The sequence below is a fragment of the Branchiostoma belcheri genome, unplaced genomic scaffold (assembly GCF_001625305.1).
Source record: "Branchiostoma belcheri isolate BF01 breed outbred unplaced genomic scaffold, Haploidv18h27 scaffold5, whole genome shotgun sequence".
NCBI classification, from domain to species: domain Eukaryota; kingdom Metazoa; phylum Chordata; class Leptocardii; order Amphioxiformes; family Branchiostomatidae; genus Branchiostoma; species Branchiostoma belcheri.
The window spans coordinates 2,336,153-2,351,895 of NW_017804131.1; the positions used below are offsets into that span (position 1 = coordinate 2,336,153).

At 43.8% G+C, this 15,743-nt stretch overlaps 2 protein-coding genes across 2 annotated transcripts in view; one reads left to right on the forward strand and one right to left on the reverse strand.

Moving 5' to 3' along the window:
- LOC109479983 (serine/threonine-protein kinase mTOR-like) overlaps positions 1-15,743 on the reverse strand; it is a 113,571-nt gene that overhangs the window by 41,188 nt on the left and 56,640 nt on the right. The window lies entirely within an intron of this gene.
- Positions 13,287-15,743, forward strand: part of LOC109479982 (putative leucine-rich repeat-containing protein DDB_G0290503) — a 3,988-nt gene continuing 1,531 nt past the window's right edge. Inside the window, exons 1-6 of the mRNA XM_019782062.1 lie at positions 13,287-13,492; positions 14,059-14,272; positions 14,538-14,687; positions 14,842-14,967; positions 15,192-15,368; positions 15,471-15,589. Coding sequence (XP_019637621.1) covers positions 14,084-14,272; positions 14,538-14,687; positions 14,842-14,967; positions 15,192-15,368; positions 15,471-15,589 — 761 coding nt within the window. The 5' untranslated portion in view covers positions 13,287-13,492; positions 14,059-14,083. The remainder of the gene's footprint in view (positions 13,493-14,058; positions 14,273-14,537; positions 14,688-14,841; positions 14,968-15,191; positions 15,369-15,470; positions 15,590-15,743) is intronic.

Here is a 15,743-nt window from a genome sequence, read left to right on the forward strand (position 1 = left end):
ATAAAATCCTTGTGTACTGAATGCCTTCGACACCTGCGGTAACAAGGAAGAAACGTCTGTTGCTCTTCTTAAGTAGAAAATTTGCAGTACACTGATTTAATTTTCAGCCATTCAGCTTGGTCATTGAAACATGCCGTGACACACACCTATTACGATTGTTCATTTTTTTCCTAACGGAGCGTAAGTGTTGAACCATTGATTCCTATTACTAGCAGATACACTTCATTACTCACTGAGAAAGAATATCACTTTATCAGCATAAGTAACATACCTCTATAAACCCAACAATTCGGACAGTTCAGAAAAGGTCAGTAGTCTTTGTCAGTCAATCACTGACAATGCATGTAACCGCGTACCGAAAAGTGGTGCTGTTGCGTGTTGCTTGGTGAGTTATGTATGTTTCTGATGGCAATAGATTACCATCCAATCCAAGCATCAGGAGTCATTGAATAAAGAAAGGGGGACGCCAAATGTTACAGTCAGTTAGACCCCTAATAAATCTCAATGTTACATCGCGAGCCGGCCTACTGCTATTGTGAATTTTCACTGCGTAAAAAACGTAATTTCAACATTCTTTCACCCTAATCTTAACTTTGTCAGCTCCTTACAATTTCCCGATGACGACGGTTGTTTGCTGACTTCAACAGTGAGATTTCCATGGACTTGCGGCATGAGGAGACACGAAAGACACTTGAGGGCGAATAAAAACAGTTAACGCGATAAAAATTTAGAGCACAAGACTTAAGAGCACAGAGACGACATGTGGGTCATCATTGGCTACATTTCCACGCTGCTCTTCTGAGGACCCGGCAGTCCGGTTGAGTAAAGTTCAGCAAAGTTCAGACGACCTCCTCATTCCGACTCATCCAAACAAACACGGGGGTGAAACCGCGGTGCTCGGGGCAGTTTGAACGCCTCGCACGGTAAACAAGAGGTCGCGACATCACGATTCATCACGGCCATCACTTCATCCTCCTCAGTGCCTGGCAAACAACCCGGGTGTAGACGTGATGGATAAATGGCGACCTAAGGTCGAAGGCTAGACAATTACTTTAGTTCCAACTGGTCTGACAAAAAGGGACACGGGATAACAACCTTTGATTTGATGGTGTGGTCAGGGTTGGGCAGGTGTCAACGATCAAGTTCACTATTTCTCCGATAAAAGAGCATCATTTAGAGCCGTTGATTTGGGAGGAATACGAGTAACTCACATGTATACTTAAAAACAGTTGAATATTTTCTTTGTGTAAGTGTGGCTACTCACTCTTCACACTACGAAAACGAGGATCACCAAATTTCTATGGTGACCGTTCTGCTATTGTTTTATTTCGTACACAAATACGAATATTTCGTATAAACGATGAAAATTCTATAAAGTTCTGCTAATAGATTTTGTGTGTGGCATATAAAAATGAAGAACAGATTCAATAATAATATAATGAATCTGGCGAAATTACACTATATGCAATGGCTGTTGCAAGTTCTCTACAGACCAAATGCTTTGCAAGCCAAGGCGTGAGCACCTTGCGGAAATGTCCATAATCAAGTATGGAAACTAGTTCCCAATAGCAAGAAGGTCCTTATCACGTGCGTGAAGCCAGAGGATAAAGACGAACAATTAACTTGAGATACTTTAAATCCCAGTGCTTGCAAGCCTATACCTCAGAGATTTGTTCAATTTCCTGACATTACTCACAGACTGAAAGACAGCATGTCCTCTATGGCCATAGGTACTCAATTACAATAAAAGACTGCTTATTGCAAACGATAGACGTTGTATGCATGATAATACAATAGGTATGTGGATAAACGGTTCTCATAAAGCACTCTTCACATCTTGACAAAAATACAATCAGATCTAAAAAAACTAGCACATAGAAAGTCCATGGGGAGGATAAATGTCAGGAAAATATGTGTCCGGATCGCAAAATATGCACGGGAATTTATGAGTTTTAATTAAGGTCGAGGCAGCTTCCGTAGGAGCCTAGTCTAAACACTCGCTATTAAAAGTCAGACAAGAAAGCCGTGGCGGTTTTCATGTGTGAGAATGTTTTATAAGCTGTAAGACTATGAGGGGAGGGGGGTATTTCGACTTCCTTGGGGAGTCTGTCCATGTGCATACAAATATGGTTCTGTTTATTGCACTACAGGCACGAGTTCACTTCACTGAAAGAAAACATCATGATCATTAATTAACTACTGCGGTATGCTGGGGAAGAAAAACACGGGTCATGCCCCTGTATACAAGATCGCGCCATGAGAAGTGATCTGGACATTTCGGCAGATGTGTGGCCTTGTGTTACAGGTCGCGAAGGCAATCATGACCAGTTATCATTAAAAATGCTCATCGTAAACTAGGAAAGTAAAAGCCTGTTTCTTCCAAGTCGTTTATCATCCCTTTTAGAAGTTTACCGAAATACAATACGTCCACTGGCGCATGCATCTATGTCAAATAGTGACCTGGGATATAATACGCAAGACCAGAAAACTGGGTCTTCTGGAAATTCTATATGGTGGAAAATTACTGAATGTCGCGGATTCCTGTTAACTTTTGTCCGTTGGGACCTCATAACTGCTAACCGGCACGGGAGTGAATTTGTCCGTTTCATAACAAATACCACCGGCACGAGGGGATCGGTCAGTCTCACGTGCACCGGAACATGGTCGGCCCGGGTCGCCAGTGCGCAGGGCATCCTTGAACACCCGCACGAGGCACAACCCCCGCGGCGCCATTCACTCATCAGTCCCCTTCCCTCTCGCCTTCTGACAGTGGAGTAGGGGGAGTGCAGAAGGAGTTTGTCAGCGCAGCAGCAGAGGACCTAAACCTATTCCGTACTTCACTGGAGGATCGGGCAATTACCGAAAAAATGCAGTGTGGGTCCCCTCGCGTGGCCTCATTTAATTGAGACCATAGACACGCGGGCCTAGTCGACTAGCGAGCAGTTGCCCTAACCCATGTGTTTCCATTTACTAGATGTAAATGCAAGGAAAAATGGCCAAGCCAAGAGTCGTCCTCGCCTCTTTGGCTCTCTTTCAAGCCGTTTTGCTTACTTTTCCTTGGACAACACTGCAGGACGTGGAGGTGGAAAAAGTGAAGGATGTCGCATGGACAGAGGAGGAGAAGGCAGTGTTGCAACGTGAGGTGGAAGTCGGGAAAGCGGGGCAGAGTGCGGGTGAAGCGGTGACGGACCAGGGCCTCGGCTCCGCCTGGGATACCACCGACTGGTCCGTGGACGAGGGAGACGGGCACGCTCATGTCATGAACTGGTTCGAGTGTAACCGGACAATCCTTGCCCTGCAGGAGAAAATGGACGTACAGGATAAAGAACTGGCCAAGTACGCCAAGACGGTAGCCTCACTGCTTTCCAAGGCCTCCGACCAGGTGGGAATCCGGTGGTCATACGTACCCCATGTTTGTTTACTCCCCCTTTCCAAGAGTTAGTGATAAGAGGGCCTCCTACTATCCCCTTAAACGTCGGGTAGGATGATATCAAGTGTAAACAACACAGTGTAGCGAATTGAAGGGTAGATACAACGTAGTAGAAATTTTTGCGGTGTGGGTTTGGGCCAGTTTGTATGACACACTTGGACATTGTTCAAATCGTCTAGTCGGGCCGGCCGGGCGGCGTAAAAACGGAATGATGGGGGGAACCACTTGCCACAAGACGGGAGGGTGTGTACTGAACCTAGTAAGGTTTGCCAGGTGAATGAAATTGTTATATGTTACATCATTATGACACTCAGACGAAATATTAAAGGGACTAGTTTGCATCGCTAAATTATGGCTGGTAATTCGGAACTAGATGAGCAACGATCTAGTGTTAGAACCCTAACACGTCAACAAGAAGAAACCAGAGGAAATCATGCCGATATCCTGGCAGATATCCAAAGAAAGCTTAGAGGATGATATAACAAAGATTCTGTTGTGCTTCTTCCTCTTCAACTTGGGAGGAAGTACTTGTAGAAATGCAGAAAATGGATTAACGCGGGGTCGCGACCCAAGGACTATTTTCTACAGATGTTCTAAATGATGGATTAATGCACCCCCCACCCACTCTTCATTTCGCTGACCATTTACCTTCAAGCGCATTATTTTCTTCAACATCTTGAACAAATAAAATCAAATGCTTGAGAACCTCATCAGGTCTTGTAACTAATCCATTTCTTCCTGTAAATCAGTCTTTTCTTAACAAGAAACACAGAATTATTTTATGCGGCGTGTATTGGCATTTAACAGGGCGTAGGCATACTAAAGGGGCCGTGACCATGAACTTCTAACGCCCCAGGGAAGCGGGATTCTGTCCGGAAATCCGCGGAAAATCAGCTTGTCATGACAATTTCGCCCCCATCTTACAGATTTCCAATTCAAACATCCAAATCAACAGGGCACTTCACCTCTCTATCCAATTGGGAAATCACTCTTTAATTAGGTAAACGAAAAACAACATCCAACAAGTGTGATATAAATATTCAAAAGAGTATACGTGTCTCAATGAACCGGAAAATATCGCATTAACTCTTAGATAACCGCTTAGGTAACTACATGGCCAATGCAAGATTTACATCTTAGCGTATTCCGTGACCTGTTTCGTATCTACCGTTCATTCTGCTGGACTAGTCGAGTCTTGGGTAAATGCCATTCGCTGTCAGAAAACAAGTTCCGTATGCTGTTGGCACTTTCCACTATGTCGGGCTTTTGGCACAGGCCTCTTATCGGCAAGTCCGCTGGAAAATGCTGGCATATTTTGCCCGGTGTAAGATGTCTGTTCGTGTTGTGGAGAACATTCCATGGCCAGACAGAGTCCACTCCTGTCCGTCGCATACAACCTCTCAGGGTCGTAAATTTGAGACTTTCAATGCAGAAATTCATTACCCTCCACCTAGAAATAGTGACAGGGGTTGTTTTGACTCGGCACCAACTTTTACCCTCCTGGCATCGGCCTCTTTGGCAGATAGAAAGAAACTGTACCTGTCTTGTCTCAATCTTGGAAATTTTCAAGCAAAACGTTGGCTAGGACCCTTCTTGTGAGTAAAAATTGTTGTGGCTAGGCCACGGAAACCACGTGTGCCGACATTGGGCCGTACTTGAGGTACAGTACTAGAGCAAGTGTTTTGTGTCAGTCCACGGTCCGTGGGTGCACAACTGTCCCCGCCTTATCAAACTGATTACGCTCTGTGTGCCCGACTTTACGGTCTTTCATCGCGCCGTGTTTTTCTTCTTCGGTGGCACGAAACAAAAAGCGTGCTCCGTGTGTCAATCTTTCCGCAAAGCGTAATACAGCCACTTGAAGATTGCGTGGTTCTTAGTTCATTCAAGTTGTACGGAAGAAGGGTCATGAATGGTTGTTCTATATAAAGGTCCTGTAAATATGTTGAAGTCCGGCGTTTGGTAAACATTGTAGCCAATTGTGGAATACCCTACGGACCGTCACGGATAATCCAAACGTAGCCTCGATAAGATATGGATGATTCATATTTACCTATAAGATATACACCCACCCACGAGTGTTTCATGAACCATCCCCGAAGTACTCTTGCCTCCTTGAAGGCGGTCCGTCCCAGTGGCGGATCTCCAATAGACCAATTCAAATGCGGAGATGACAAATAGTGACCCTTTCATGCTCCTGTTTCCCATACCACCCTGGTTCTAGGCACTGGGCTCTTTATAATATTTTGATTGGGATACAAGCCATCGAAAGACAACCCTTATCCAAATAGAAACAAGAACACGATCTGTACGTAGCAGGACGTTTCAGACGAAAAACATTCCCCACGACATGTGTGTTCGTGATAGCTAGCACAAAACATTCATTGATTTATTACGCTGGGTTCAGAGATGAAAATTCTGAATAACCTGGAAAAATAAGACTCCCCTCCGAGGTCTCTCAAAAAACCCCACGGCGCATCGAATCGGGGAATTCTGCAAGCCGAAATTTTTCGGGTCTCCCCCTCCGCGGGGTGTCCCTGTCGGCTGACGGTGGCTTGCCGTTTTCGTCAGCTTCAAGACACTGTTGTCTCCTATAACAAGCAAAAGCTGCACGACCTGTCACTTACAAAAGACGATGAGTTACAGACGATTAAAAATAGGCTAATTTTGACATCACATGGGAGATTGTTTTCCCTAAAGATTGCTATCTAGCGACTTACTCTAATCTCCAATGTCAATAGATTTAAGTTTTGTCAACAGATCTAAATATAAGACCAGGCGCAGCCCAAGTTGCAGTTGTCTCATAACAGCATTCCACCCTTAAAGCACATAGTATCTACCCAATGTAACCACACATGCATGTAAACATGGTAAACATGGCCTCTCCACACCATTCGTCACCCTTCTGTTTCTCCCCACCCTTTTACGGCTGTGACGGACGAAGTAGCGAAAGTACATCCTAGCGGAGAAGTCGAAATCTCCGTCGTTCCACAAATTCCTGATAAGTAGCGGTCTTAGTGTTGACGGCTCATGTCTGAGTCCACTTCTAGCCTGTCACTAATTTGGCTTGGTAACTACTAACGAGATCAGCCAAAAATCAAATGCCCTTTCCTTCCAAGATTCCAACACATTGTGATGGCAATTTCTGGTATGACGTCTTTCTTCTACGAAGTTCTACATGTAGGTATGTTCGCTTGGAAGTCATCACGTTGGTCGTTCAAAAAATTAGAACAGCGTCACGCAATGCCCCGTTGTACGTGCTGTCCCTCATTTTACGACAGGAAGCGTCCGTTATCACCCCATTTAGCGCAGGCCTGGTTTCTGGTGTAATCCCGTGCGGTTAATCCGTCCTACACAGGCCAAGGCTTCGCTAACCTCCGCTGTGTCTGGTCCCTACACCCGCTACACTTGAGCCTGAAAACGACTCCGCACTCCGGGTATAATGTATCCACGCCTATCATCGGGGCAGAAATTCCGAACGTACTAAACCCCTATGTTTGGAAAAGTGTGCTACATCCAAGACCACTTGTATCAACTGAATCTGTATCTGGTTCAACACATGTGGCCGGGGATATACCAGGCTTGCTCTTCGCTGCAACTGATATGATAAAATTCGCTGGCGCTGCCTTCACTGTGGCTGCGTATTGTCATTATAGCACTGTGAGCTGGCGGCCGACCAAATTTGAGTTGATCAAGACTATGCTGAAATGCAGTTTCCTTCCTTATCACAAAGTTCTCACATTATTTCAGCACTGTTGTCGTGATTCCTTATGAATAGTTCAGAGATTGCGATCTCCAGCTATTATGTTTTCAGGCAGAGAGTTCAGGGCTAATTGAACAATGCAGTAACACCGGCGTTGCGTGAAATCTGACCTATTTCTTCAGCAGGTCTGCCACAAAGGAGACCATAACAGGAAATCAGTTCCGTACCTTCTCATCACAACCCGTCGGAAACGGAGACGGGGCCATGGCGGGAGTAACGACAGGGTCATCGTATTGTAACAATTGTGTTGACGTTAACTCGTGATTTGTGCGTTCGATGGGGTTCGCCAGATGGCAGGAATACTCTATATACTATTTATCAGAGGGCTAGAATTCAGAAAAATAAATAAAAGTTTCGCGCAAAAACTATCCATTAAAGCAGACCATGTTAGGTTTTGCTAAAAGGTGGAATTCATTGAATACCATCATTCTAAAGCATGGAAAGTAGCAAACCCTTTAACTTCACAAACTCTAACTCCACAAAATCCAAGCAAAAGATAGCATATCTGTCATCAAACGAGCGGAAAAGTATTAATTACCTACGTCATCACCTGGTCAAACAAACTCTACTAAGCGACGAAATAAATAGGCAATCAAAACAACATGTCGACCCTCTGCATTGGAAAAGAAAAAAAACAGCTACATGTTCGGCAAAACAGTATACATTTTTCTGTCAAAAACTAGATGCCGACATGTGACACTAAGCGACCAAGACATGTGACAAGAAACGTAAAGTTAACAGGCTGGCAAACTTAATAGAGTGTACTACGGGCTTTATCCGAATAATCCGTGTTTAACAGGCGGTAAATGGCTAGGAAACCACCGACTAACTAGTGGTTGCGCCCACAACGACACACCATTCTCACACCATTGTATAAAGTATTCCTGTGCCTTTTCTACAAAAGTTTAAGTACTAGGAATTGCCGGAGAAGTTGAATGACCTATTTGATGCGCACGTCCCGTGAGGCGACTAGACCAGACGTCTACAGGCAAGACATGTAGGAATACCTAGAAGTGTGGGAACAAGCAGAACTTTCTAGGTCACGATTTTGGAATTTTTTTCCTCCGACTTCAGACCGCAATGAATGACTTCTGTGAAATGTCATTCCCAGGATGCGAACGTTAGCGGGTTTTCCTTCCTGGTCAGTCCTGCACAAGCGACCATGTGCCCCACGTAAACGCAGATCTTAAGACACATAAAAGTTTAAACTTATGACCATATTAACCCGTTTTGGTACCACATGTTACGTAAAATTAGCTTTTTACTTCTGAATATACTCTACAGACCACTTCTCAGACGACACATTTCGCGGTGTTCCTCGGAAGTTATGAAACTACTAGTATTACCGGGTAAGCCCGAGTAAAGGCGTTTAGATTAATCTTTTAATCCAAAATGATTATGACCTTCAGGTTTTTCTGATATTAACAACAATGAACAAGTCGTCATCGTTTTTATGTAACTAACGTGATCAGAATGGAAATGGAGTTTTATGGACCATTTAACGACACAGTTCTAGTATGCGGGACGCCGTCTGTCCGGTAGCTCCGTCTGTAGAACGACTGTCTGGCATAATTATGAAGGAGATAGAACAGGCAAAAGTTTAAAACAATGAAGCATTTTGTCGAAGAATCAAAGTCGAATAAACACTCTACATTTAGTCTTTTATCCACGAACAGCAAAGTTGTTCTCGTCACCATTAAAAAATACAGCAATATCTTCTGAGAAAACCACTGTGGGAGAAAACATGCCGCCCAACGCTGGCTTAACGCAAAAAAAGTTTCTTCTGACCTTGGCCGTTCCTTGCCTGTTTAAAGATCCATAAAACATGTTATTTATGACCAGAACCTGCCCATAATGACACAATGGGACAGATACTATTACACAACTGCACCGACCGCAACAGCCTGCCAACACAAAACCATCGTCAAAAGTGCAGTCTTCGCTGGTTCAATTCGTTCAGGTAGATTAATATCAATCTGCCTGAATGCCTGTTCTATTGTAATCTAAAAATTACGACTACGTTGGCACTTTGTTGCTTGTGCCAAAGTTTGGTTTTTGTTACTGAACATGTTGGAAGACAGACCCGCAACAGAGACTATCACGGACAATCACTCAACCGTCTCAAAAACCAACAATTATGTTGACAAGATTTACTGCGCAAACCTGGAACTGGTGCCGTAGAAAGCTGTTATAGGTCCAAAGTCGTACAAAATATGGCGCCTCATAGATCGCCATGCTGTGCCATTCAAAGAAGAAGAAAAAAACAAAGATGAATTTTTAACTAGAGTTCCACGATCTCATACCTTCGCCAAATGATGTTAGCCTTTATGAGTAAGAAATTATAGGTTAATCCCCCTGATTGTGCAAATAGGATCCTATATTTGCATCAATTATATCTGTTGATCATATTCTACACCAGAAGACAGTCTTATCTTATCAAAGAATGCCATTATAGCATTTCCTCATAAATTATGCAAATGAGGTCCTTATTTGAATAAGTTATGTTTAATTATGTTCACCTTCACATAACTTTCAAATATCCCAAGTATGAAATTCCAGGCAGTTACCACTATGTAAATATAACATTTTCTCATTAATTATGCAAATTAAGTCTTCATTTGCATAATCAATATCTGCCTGTATTTCTGCCGTTCTTAATTACATATGTCACAAGCTTGAATAGTCCTATCATGGAATGCAGCTGATTTATAGAATTTCCTCATTAATTATGCAAATTACATTAATATATGCATAATTATAATATTATTATGTTAAGCATCACTTCAGCTACCTACATGCCAAAAATCACGACGATCCATCAAACGGTTCTAGAGTTATCCGCCTTAAAATATTTTTCAACTAACGCCCCTGCAGTTCCAGAGCAAGCCGCTAGGGAGGCCAAACTCACATCACTTCTTCCCCAGCACAAGAGCTACCTACCATCCAAATTTCGTCACCCTAGCATGTCTAGATCACGAGATATCAAAACCGGAAGTTCAGCTGCAGTACCATAACAAGCCGCTAGGGGGCCCAAAATTTAATCAGTTCCACGTCTCATGAAGACCTATCCACCTACCAAATATCAAGACAATCCATTCTAGCCTTCTTGAGTTATCGTGCTGACACACACACACACACACACACACACACACACACAGACACACGAACGCCTACGAAAACATAACCTTCTTGGCGAAGGTAATAAGACCTCTATACAAATGCTGTCAAATATTTAGTTTTTGTTAACATTTTTCGCAGCTCATTTGATTCCGTGAATATGTGCGGAGTATGTCACAAAGGTACAAATTGATACGTACCAGACAACTATGAAATTGTCTTTATAGTCAACAGAAAGCCTCAGACTTTTCTGTGCGACCCTTGCGCATTTGCAATCTGTCATTTGTGGAGACAACGCCTTTACTGACAGGGCAAACCATACCCCCTCAGCAAGCCGGTCCGGGTACGTTTTTGTGGGTCCCCAACGGAAGATCAGCTAGGCCATTTTTCTAACCACAGGAGCTGACCTTGATTGCTTACACTCTAACAATCACCTATGTCCAGACACTACCACCCACCTAGGAACCAGGTCGACATATCTATAATTGGCGGGCGAGACTGGCAGTTACTCTGTAATTGGTAAAAAAAATGGGACAACATGATGGGCACATGTCAACTTCAAACACCGACAGTGCTTAATGGCTTGGGCAAAAGTCCAATTGCCCGATCTCATGGCCGCTGGAACGGAAGGAAGGATTGGGAAGTTGAAGTGTTTCACTGGTTTCCAACACAACGACAGCTTCACGGCTACAGATGCAGGCGATATCACAAATCCTCTGAAACCTACAAGTTTCCGTTCAACCAGATGTCCTGAGTTTTCCCGTCTTTATCGAAGACTCAAGACAATTGGATTGCAGTGGCTTTTCCCAAAACAAACCCCAGGGCTTCGAAAGCCATCTAGGCTATCACTGACAAAACGCAGGTTGACTCAATCGTCTCAGTGTCACTATAATTGTGTTTGAGTATATAACCCCAGAAGTATCCATATGATATTTAGTGAAATTCCTCATGTTGAAAAATGAAGCCGTTTGCTACTCCATAATCGTGTGCATCTTGTTTTTCCTGCGACACATCCACGTTCCCATGTTTGAGATTGGATTTTGGATCGAAAAAGCCCAAGGCGAATTTTTTTTAGAAACCTCATTACTGAGTCCATGATTAGACGTCTATCATATGGTCGGCACATATGCTCCTCATTGCGATGGGACAGGCTTATAAAATGGGAATGGTAAACCAGGTGTGGTGAGACAACCGGCCCCGCCAAAGTTCACCGAGTCAGACGAACTTTTGTTAACGAGACTCCTGCCGCCGAATGACGGGATGTTTTTCGGCCTTCCCGACCAGGCCGGGTGCAAGGAAATGTCACGCTGTTGACAGGCTAAGGAATAAAAGTTCGAAATTGCAATTATGAGCGCGTCGGTCACGTTGAACTTTGGGCACACCCTGCCGACACTCTTAGCCTTTTCCGCAACCTTTTGTCCGCTTAGCATCGGGATTCAATAACCCCACACCATCAAAAGATTCCAGTCGGGAAACCGTAGCCAAGTTCACTGACAACAGTCATCTGCATTACTGACCCTAGACTCCAAGTCAACCTAAACACTGATTAGCACAAATGAAGACCAGATTGCGATATGCAGAAACATATGATTCAGAGCCGTGAGAGAAATAATACGACACCGACAGTTGACAGTACGGTAAATTGTGTATCAAGAAAGGCGTCCTTAGTGTCGCAATGCGTTTGGAACCGCGAAAGTGTAATCACAGGTAATGAATGACACAAAGACTACCCCCTACGGTACAACTACATATATCGGTTACATAAGCCAACAACGTTGTGGTTATAACCAAATGTGAGATGGCCTCACTCCACATGTGACAGCCTACACTCGCAGTTCTAACCAGTAGACGCTAAGGTCCCTCACAATGTTTCTCCACAAGGGGCGACATGCTTCTGCTTATCTTCAAAAGCGAAGTTATCATAATTTGCTGTTTTCATAACTTTTCTCGAATTAGATCACCATGCCTTTGAATCATGTCAAATATTCACCTGATAGGACACGATACGTGATCCTGTGACAAGAATACGTGCCACGCCAGGCTAACACGCTAAGAAAACAAATATCGAGGAACAGAGACATTCCAAGAAGGGAACGCTAAGCAACTGGCTTCAGCGCCAAGCAACCGAGTGGAAGCGGTGAACCGCCTTCGGTAACCCCACAGACTAATAAATCTACACCTCGGACTTATACCTAATTGACCGTCGCCCCCTTAAGAGCTACCAAGCCGTACGGCTGTCAGGCAGGATGGCGGCCAGATTGACCCACAGAATCTTTATGCCCTTTGAAAGTACGTCGTAGTTTCAGCTATCCCTAGGTCATGGGAAATAGAAGAAAGGTTGAGAACTTGGTGGTCGCTTTGTAAAACAACACGCTAAATACAGGATATTCCCTAACCCTACTCACGCAAGCTTTCGTCTGTCTGTTGTGATGAAAGGGCTTCCACTTTCTTTGTACTAAACTATGGAACACGCTAAGTCATTGTTCAATGATTGATGTCAACATCAACAGAAAATGAAAACAACGGATTTGTTGAATTTCAGTCCACCTGTTGCCGCACAACAAAGGCTCATTACAGATCAATCATCACCAAGCTGTATATGTATATCAAGCTAGGAAATGTCGAGTGACTAACATGCCTATGTGAGCACCATAAGTTGCAAACTGACATATATGTATGCCTTTACTGCAGGATGTCGAGATTGGCTTTCACAACAAGACAATCAGCTCACTGATGGAGAAAAACAAGGAGCAGACAGCCCTCCTGGACAGATGCACCACTTCTATGGCTGTCTACGAAAGGGAGAATGTCGAGCAGAAGGACATTCTGGAGAGCAAGAATACGAAGATCCGAGAGTTGTTGAAGCGGAACGCCGAGCAGGCAGAGCTGATCCAGCAGTACAACACCAAGATCGCCCACCTGAAGTTCAAGACGAGCGAGCAGGAGGAAATGTCCCATGGTCTGATGATGAAGGATGAGGCCACTGATGCGCTCCTGACTCAGTTTTAGGGACAAGTTGGCTGACGTCGACCTGACGTACGGGGAGTTAAAGGGGGATGGATACAGGAGCAGGAGAAGAAGAACCTAGCCCAAGATGACACCATCAAGAAGCATGACCAGGCTCTACTTCAGTTCAACATCAAGAAAAGCCAGCAAGATATTCTCCTCGACCGCAAATTTGCAAGGTAGGATGATGAGAAATAGGGAGTGGGAAAGGCAGGGAATATGAGACCTGGAACTTGCATGAGAAGTTGAGAAACGGTTGGTGACCTCAATGACGATTGACAGCACTGAAATACCTTAAAACTCAATCTAAAAATAGAAAAAAAAACTAAAAGACAGCTTGACGTCGGCTGGAAGTTTCACAAAGATGCCACATCTGTTCAGTGTCTTCGTTTTTTTGTTTGATACCATTTTGATTAACAAAATAGTATAATTTTTTATTGAGTGAACTAAGATTATGAATTAACTATATACCAAACCTCACTCACACAAACTAACCAATGTTCAGATGTGTCATCATTGTGATACTCACCTATCCAATCATCAACTTCCCTGAAATTTTGATTTCTTTCCTAAAAGCATCCCCAACCTGCTGGCTTTTGTGCCGATCCTTCCCACATTCAATCGTTTCTCCACTCCACGAGTTGATTACCACCCGCACTGATCACAGTACGAACCTGTATTAACGTCTTTATATTCCTCTCCCTCTCTTTTTTTTGTCCATCTGGTATGGCATGTTAATGCGAAGGTTGGAGAGATCGTTTGCGGACAAGATGGAGACGGTGGAGCAGAAGCTGACCAAGTCGGAGGAAGCCGTCAACGAGTACAAGACGATGATCCAACAGATGGCAGAGAAAGGCAATGAGATGGCTCGTCGCATCTCTCAGCTGCAGCAGACCATCAGCGACAAAAACGAGATGGTGGAACGTCTTCAAGTCCGATTGGATCAAGTGGAAACTAAGGTAGGGGCAAAAGCTTTATGCATATGTACAAATACCCTGCTTAGAAAGTAATTTTGCAACCAAACATATCCTGGCAATGTGGGCTGGGCTTTGTAAATTGTATGAGCACAACATTGATGAAGACCAACTCCCAAAAAAGTGTAGAAAGCAATACTTACATCACATAAAGTACATGTTCAATATCATGGTTATATTGTTTCTTTTAAAAGATGATGGAGCAGATTCCTGATTCGATTATGTCTTTTATACCCAATCATAATCACAGGTTAGTCGTCAGGATGACAAGCTGGATGAGTATGACAGCCAGCTGTCTATCCTGAACAGCCGTCGCTACAGCCTGTCCGACTCAGAAGATAAGAAGGATGACACAGAGGAGACGTTTGTTATCAGTGGTGGCAGCAATGGACTTGTTAAGGTGAGCGTAAGGACATATTTCATAGCATTATCATCAGTCTATGCTGGGAGTAAGAAATTGAGATGTCATCACTATTACCTGACTATGAATTAGAAGACCTTTTGAATTAAAGAAACTTGATTCCTTTAATTTGTTATCTGATTTACAAACACAGGAGCTGGAGGAAAAGCTGTTGTCCCAATCCTCTACTGTAAGCGAGGTCAAGTCCAAGTTGAAGCAGCTGGAGAGAAAGTCTTCCGATGTGGACACTGCCATCCAGAGGCACAACACAAGACTACAGGTGCTGAATTCATCCGTTTTTAACTACAAAACCCTCCCTAAAGATGGGAGTTTTGGTCACTGAAATAAAATACCCATAAAGCTTGTGCTTAACACATTTACAAGAACTTCATAAAGACAGCATAGCAGTGTAATCTATTCTGACCGTTTCCAAAATCATATCCAGTAACTGTTGCTTGAGTAACTGTTTTTATTTTTGCATCATCTCCTCTTCACATACCATAGGATATTGAGCGGAAGAATGACGACCAAGAAGCTGAACTGAACCAGCACAAGATCAGTCTCAACAACATGGAGCAGAAGAACACCGTGCAGGACACCATTATCAACCAGTACAACAGCATGATCTCTCAGTTCGTCGGCAAGAGCAACGACTTGGAGAACGTCCTCAACAGAGCCAAGGTCAATCTCAAATGTCTTCATAGATATACAAACGTATCATCTGACTTATTTCCCATTTTTCAACCAGGCAATATAATTAAATGTACCATTGGTCTGTTGTAGGACTCCTTGTCACGTCTGGACCAGAAGAGCAGCGAGCACAGCAACTCCATCAACCAGCACAGCCAGAAACTCCAGCAGCACGAGCAGCAGCTGCGCCGTCACACCAATGATGTCAACAGGTCAGAAAAAGACAATTCCCTCCATGTAGTTCTGATTCTGGTCAAGTACTGGATAACTCCCCTAAAGTTGGTGTAAAGTACTGCATGTTGTTGTTGGTTCCTCAGGTGTTGCGAGGTCTCCTCCCTGAACTTCGGTTCGGGTATCCGGATAGCT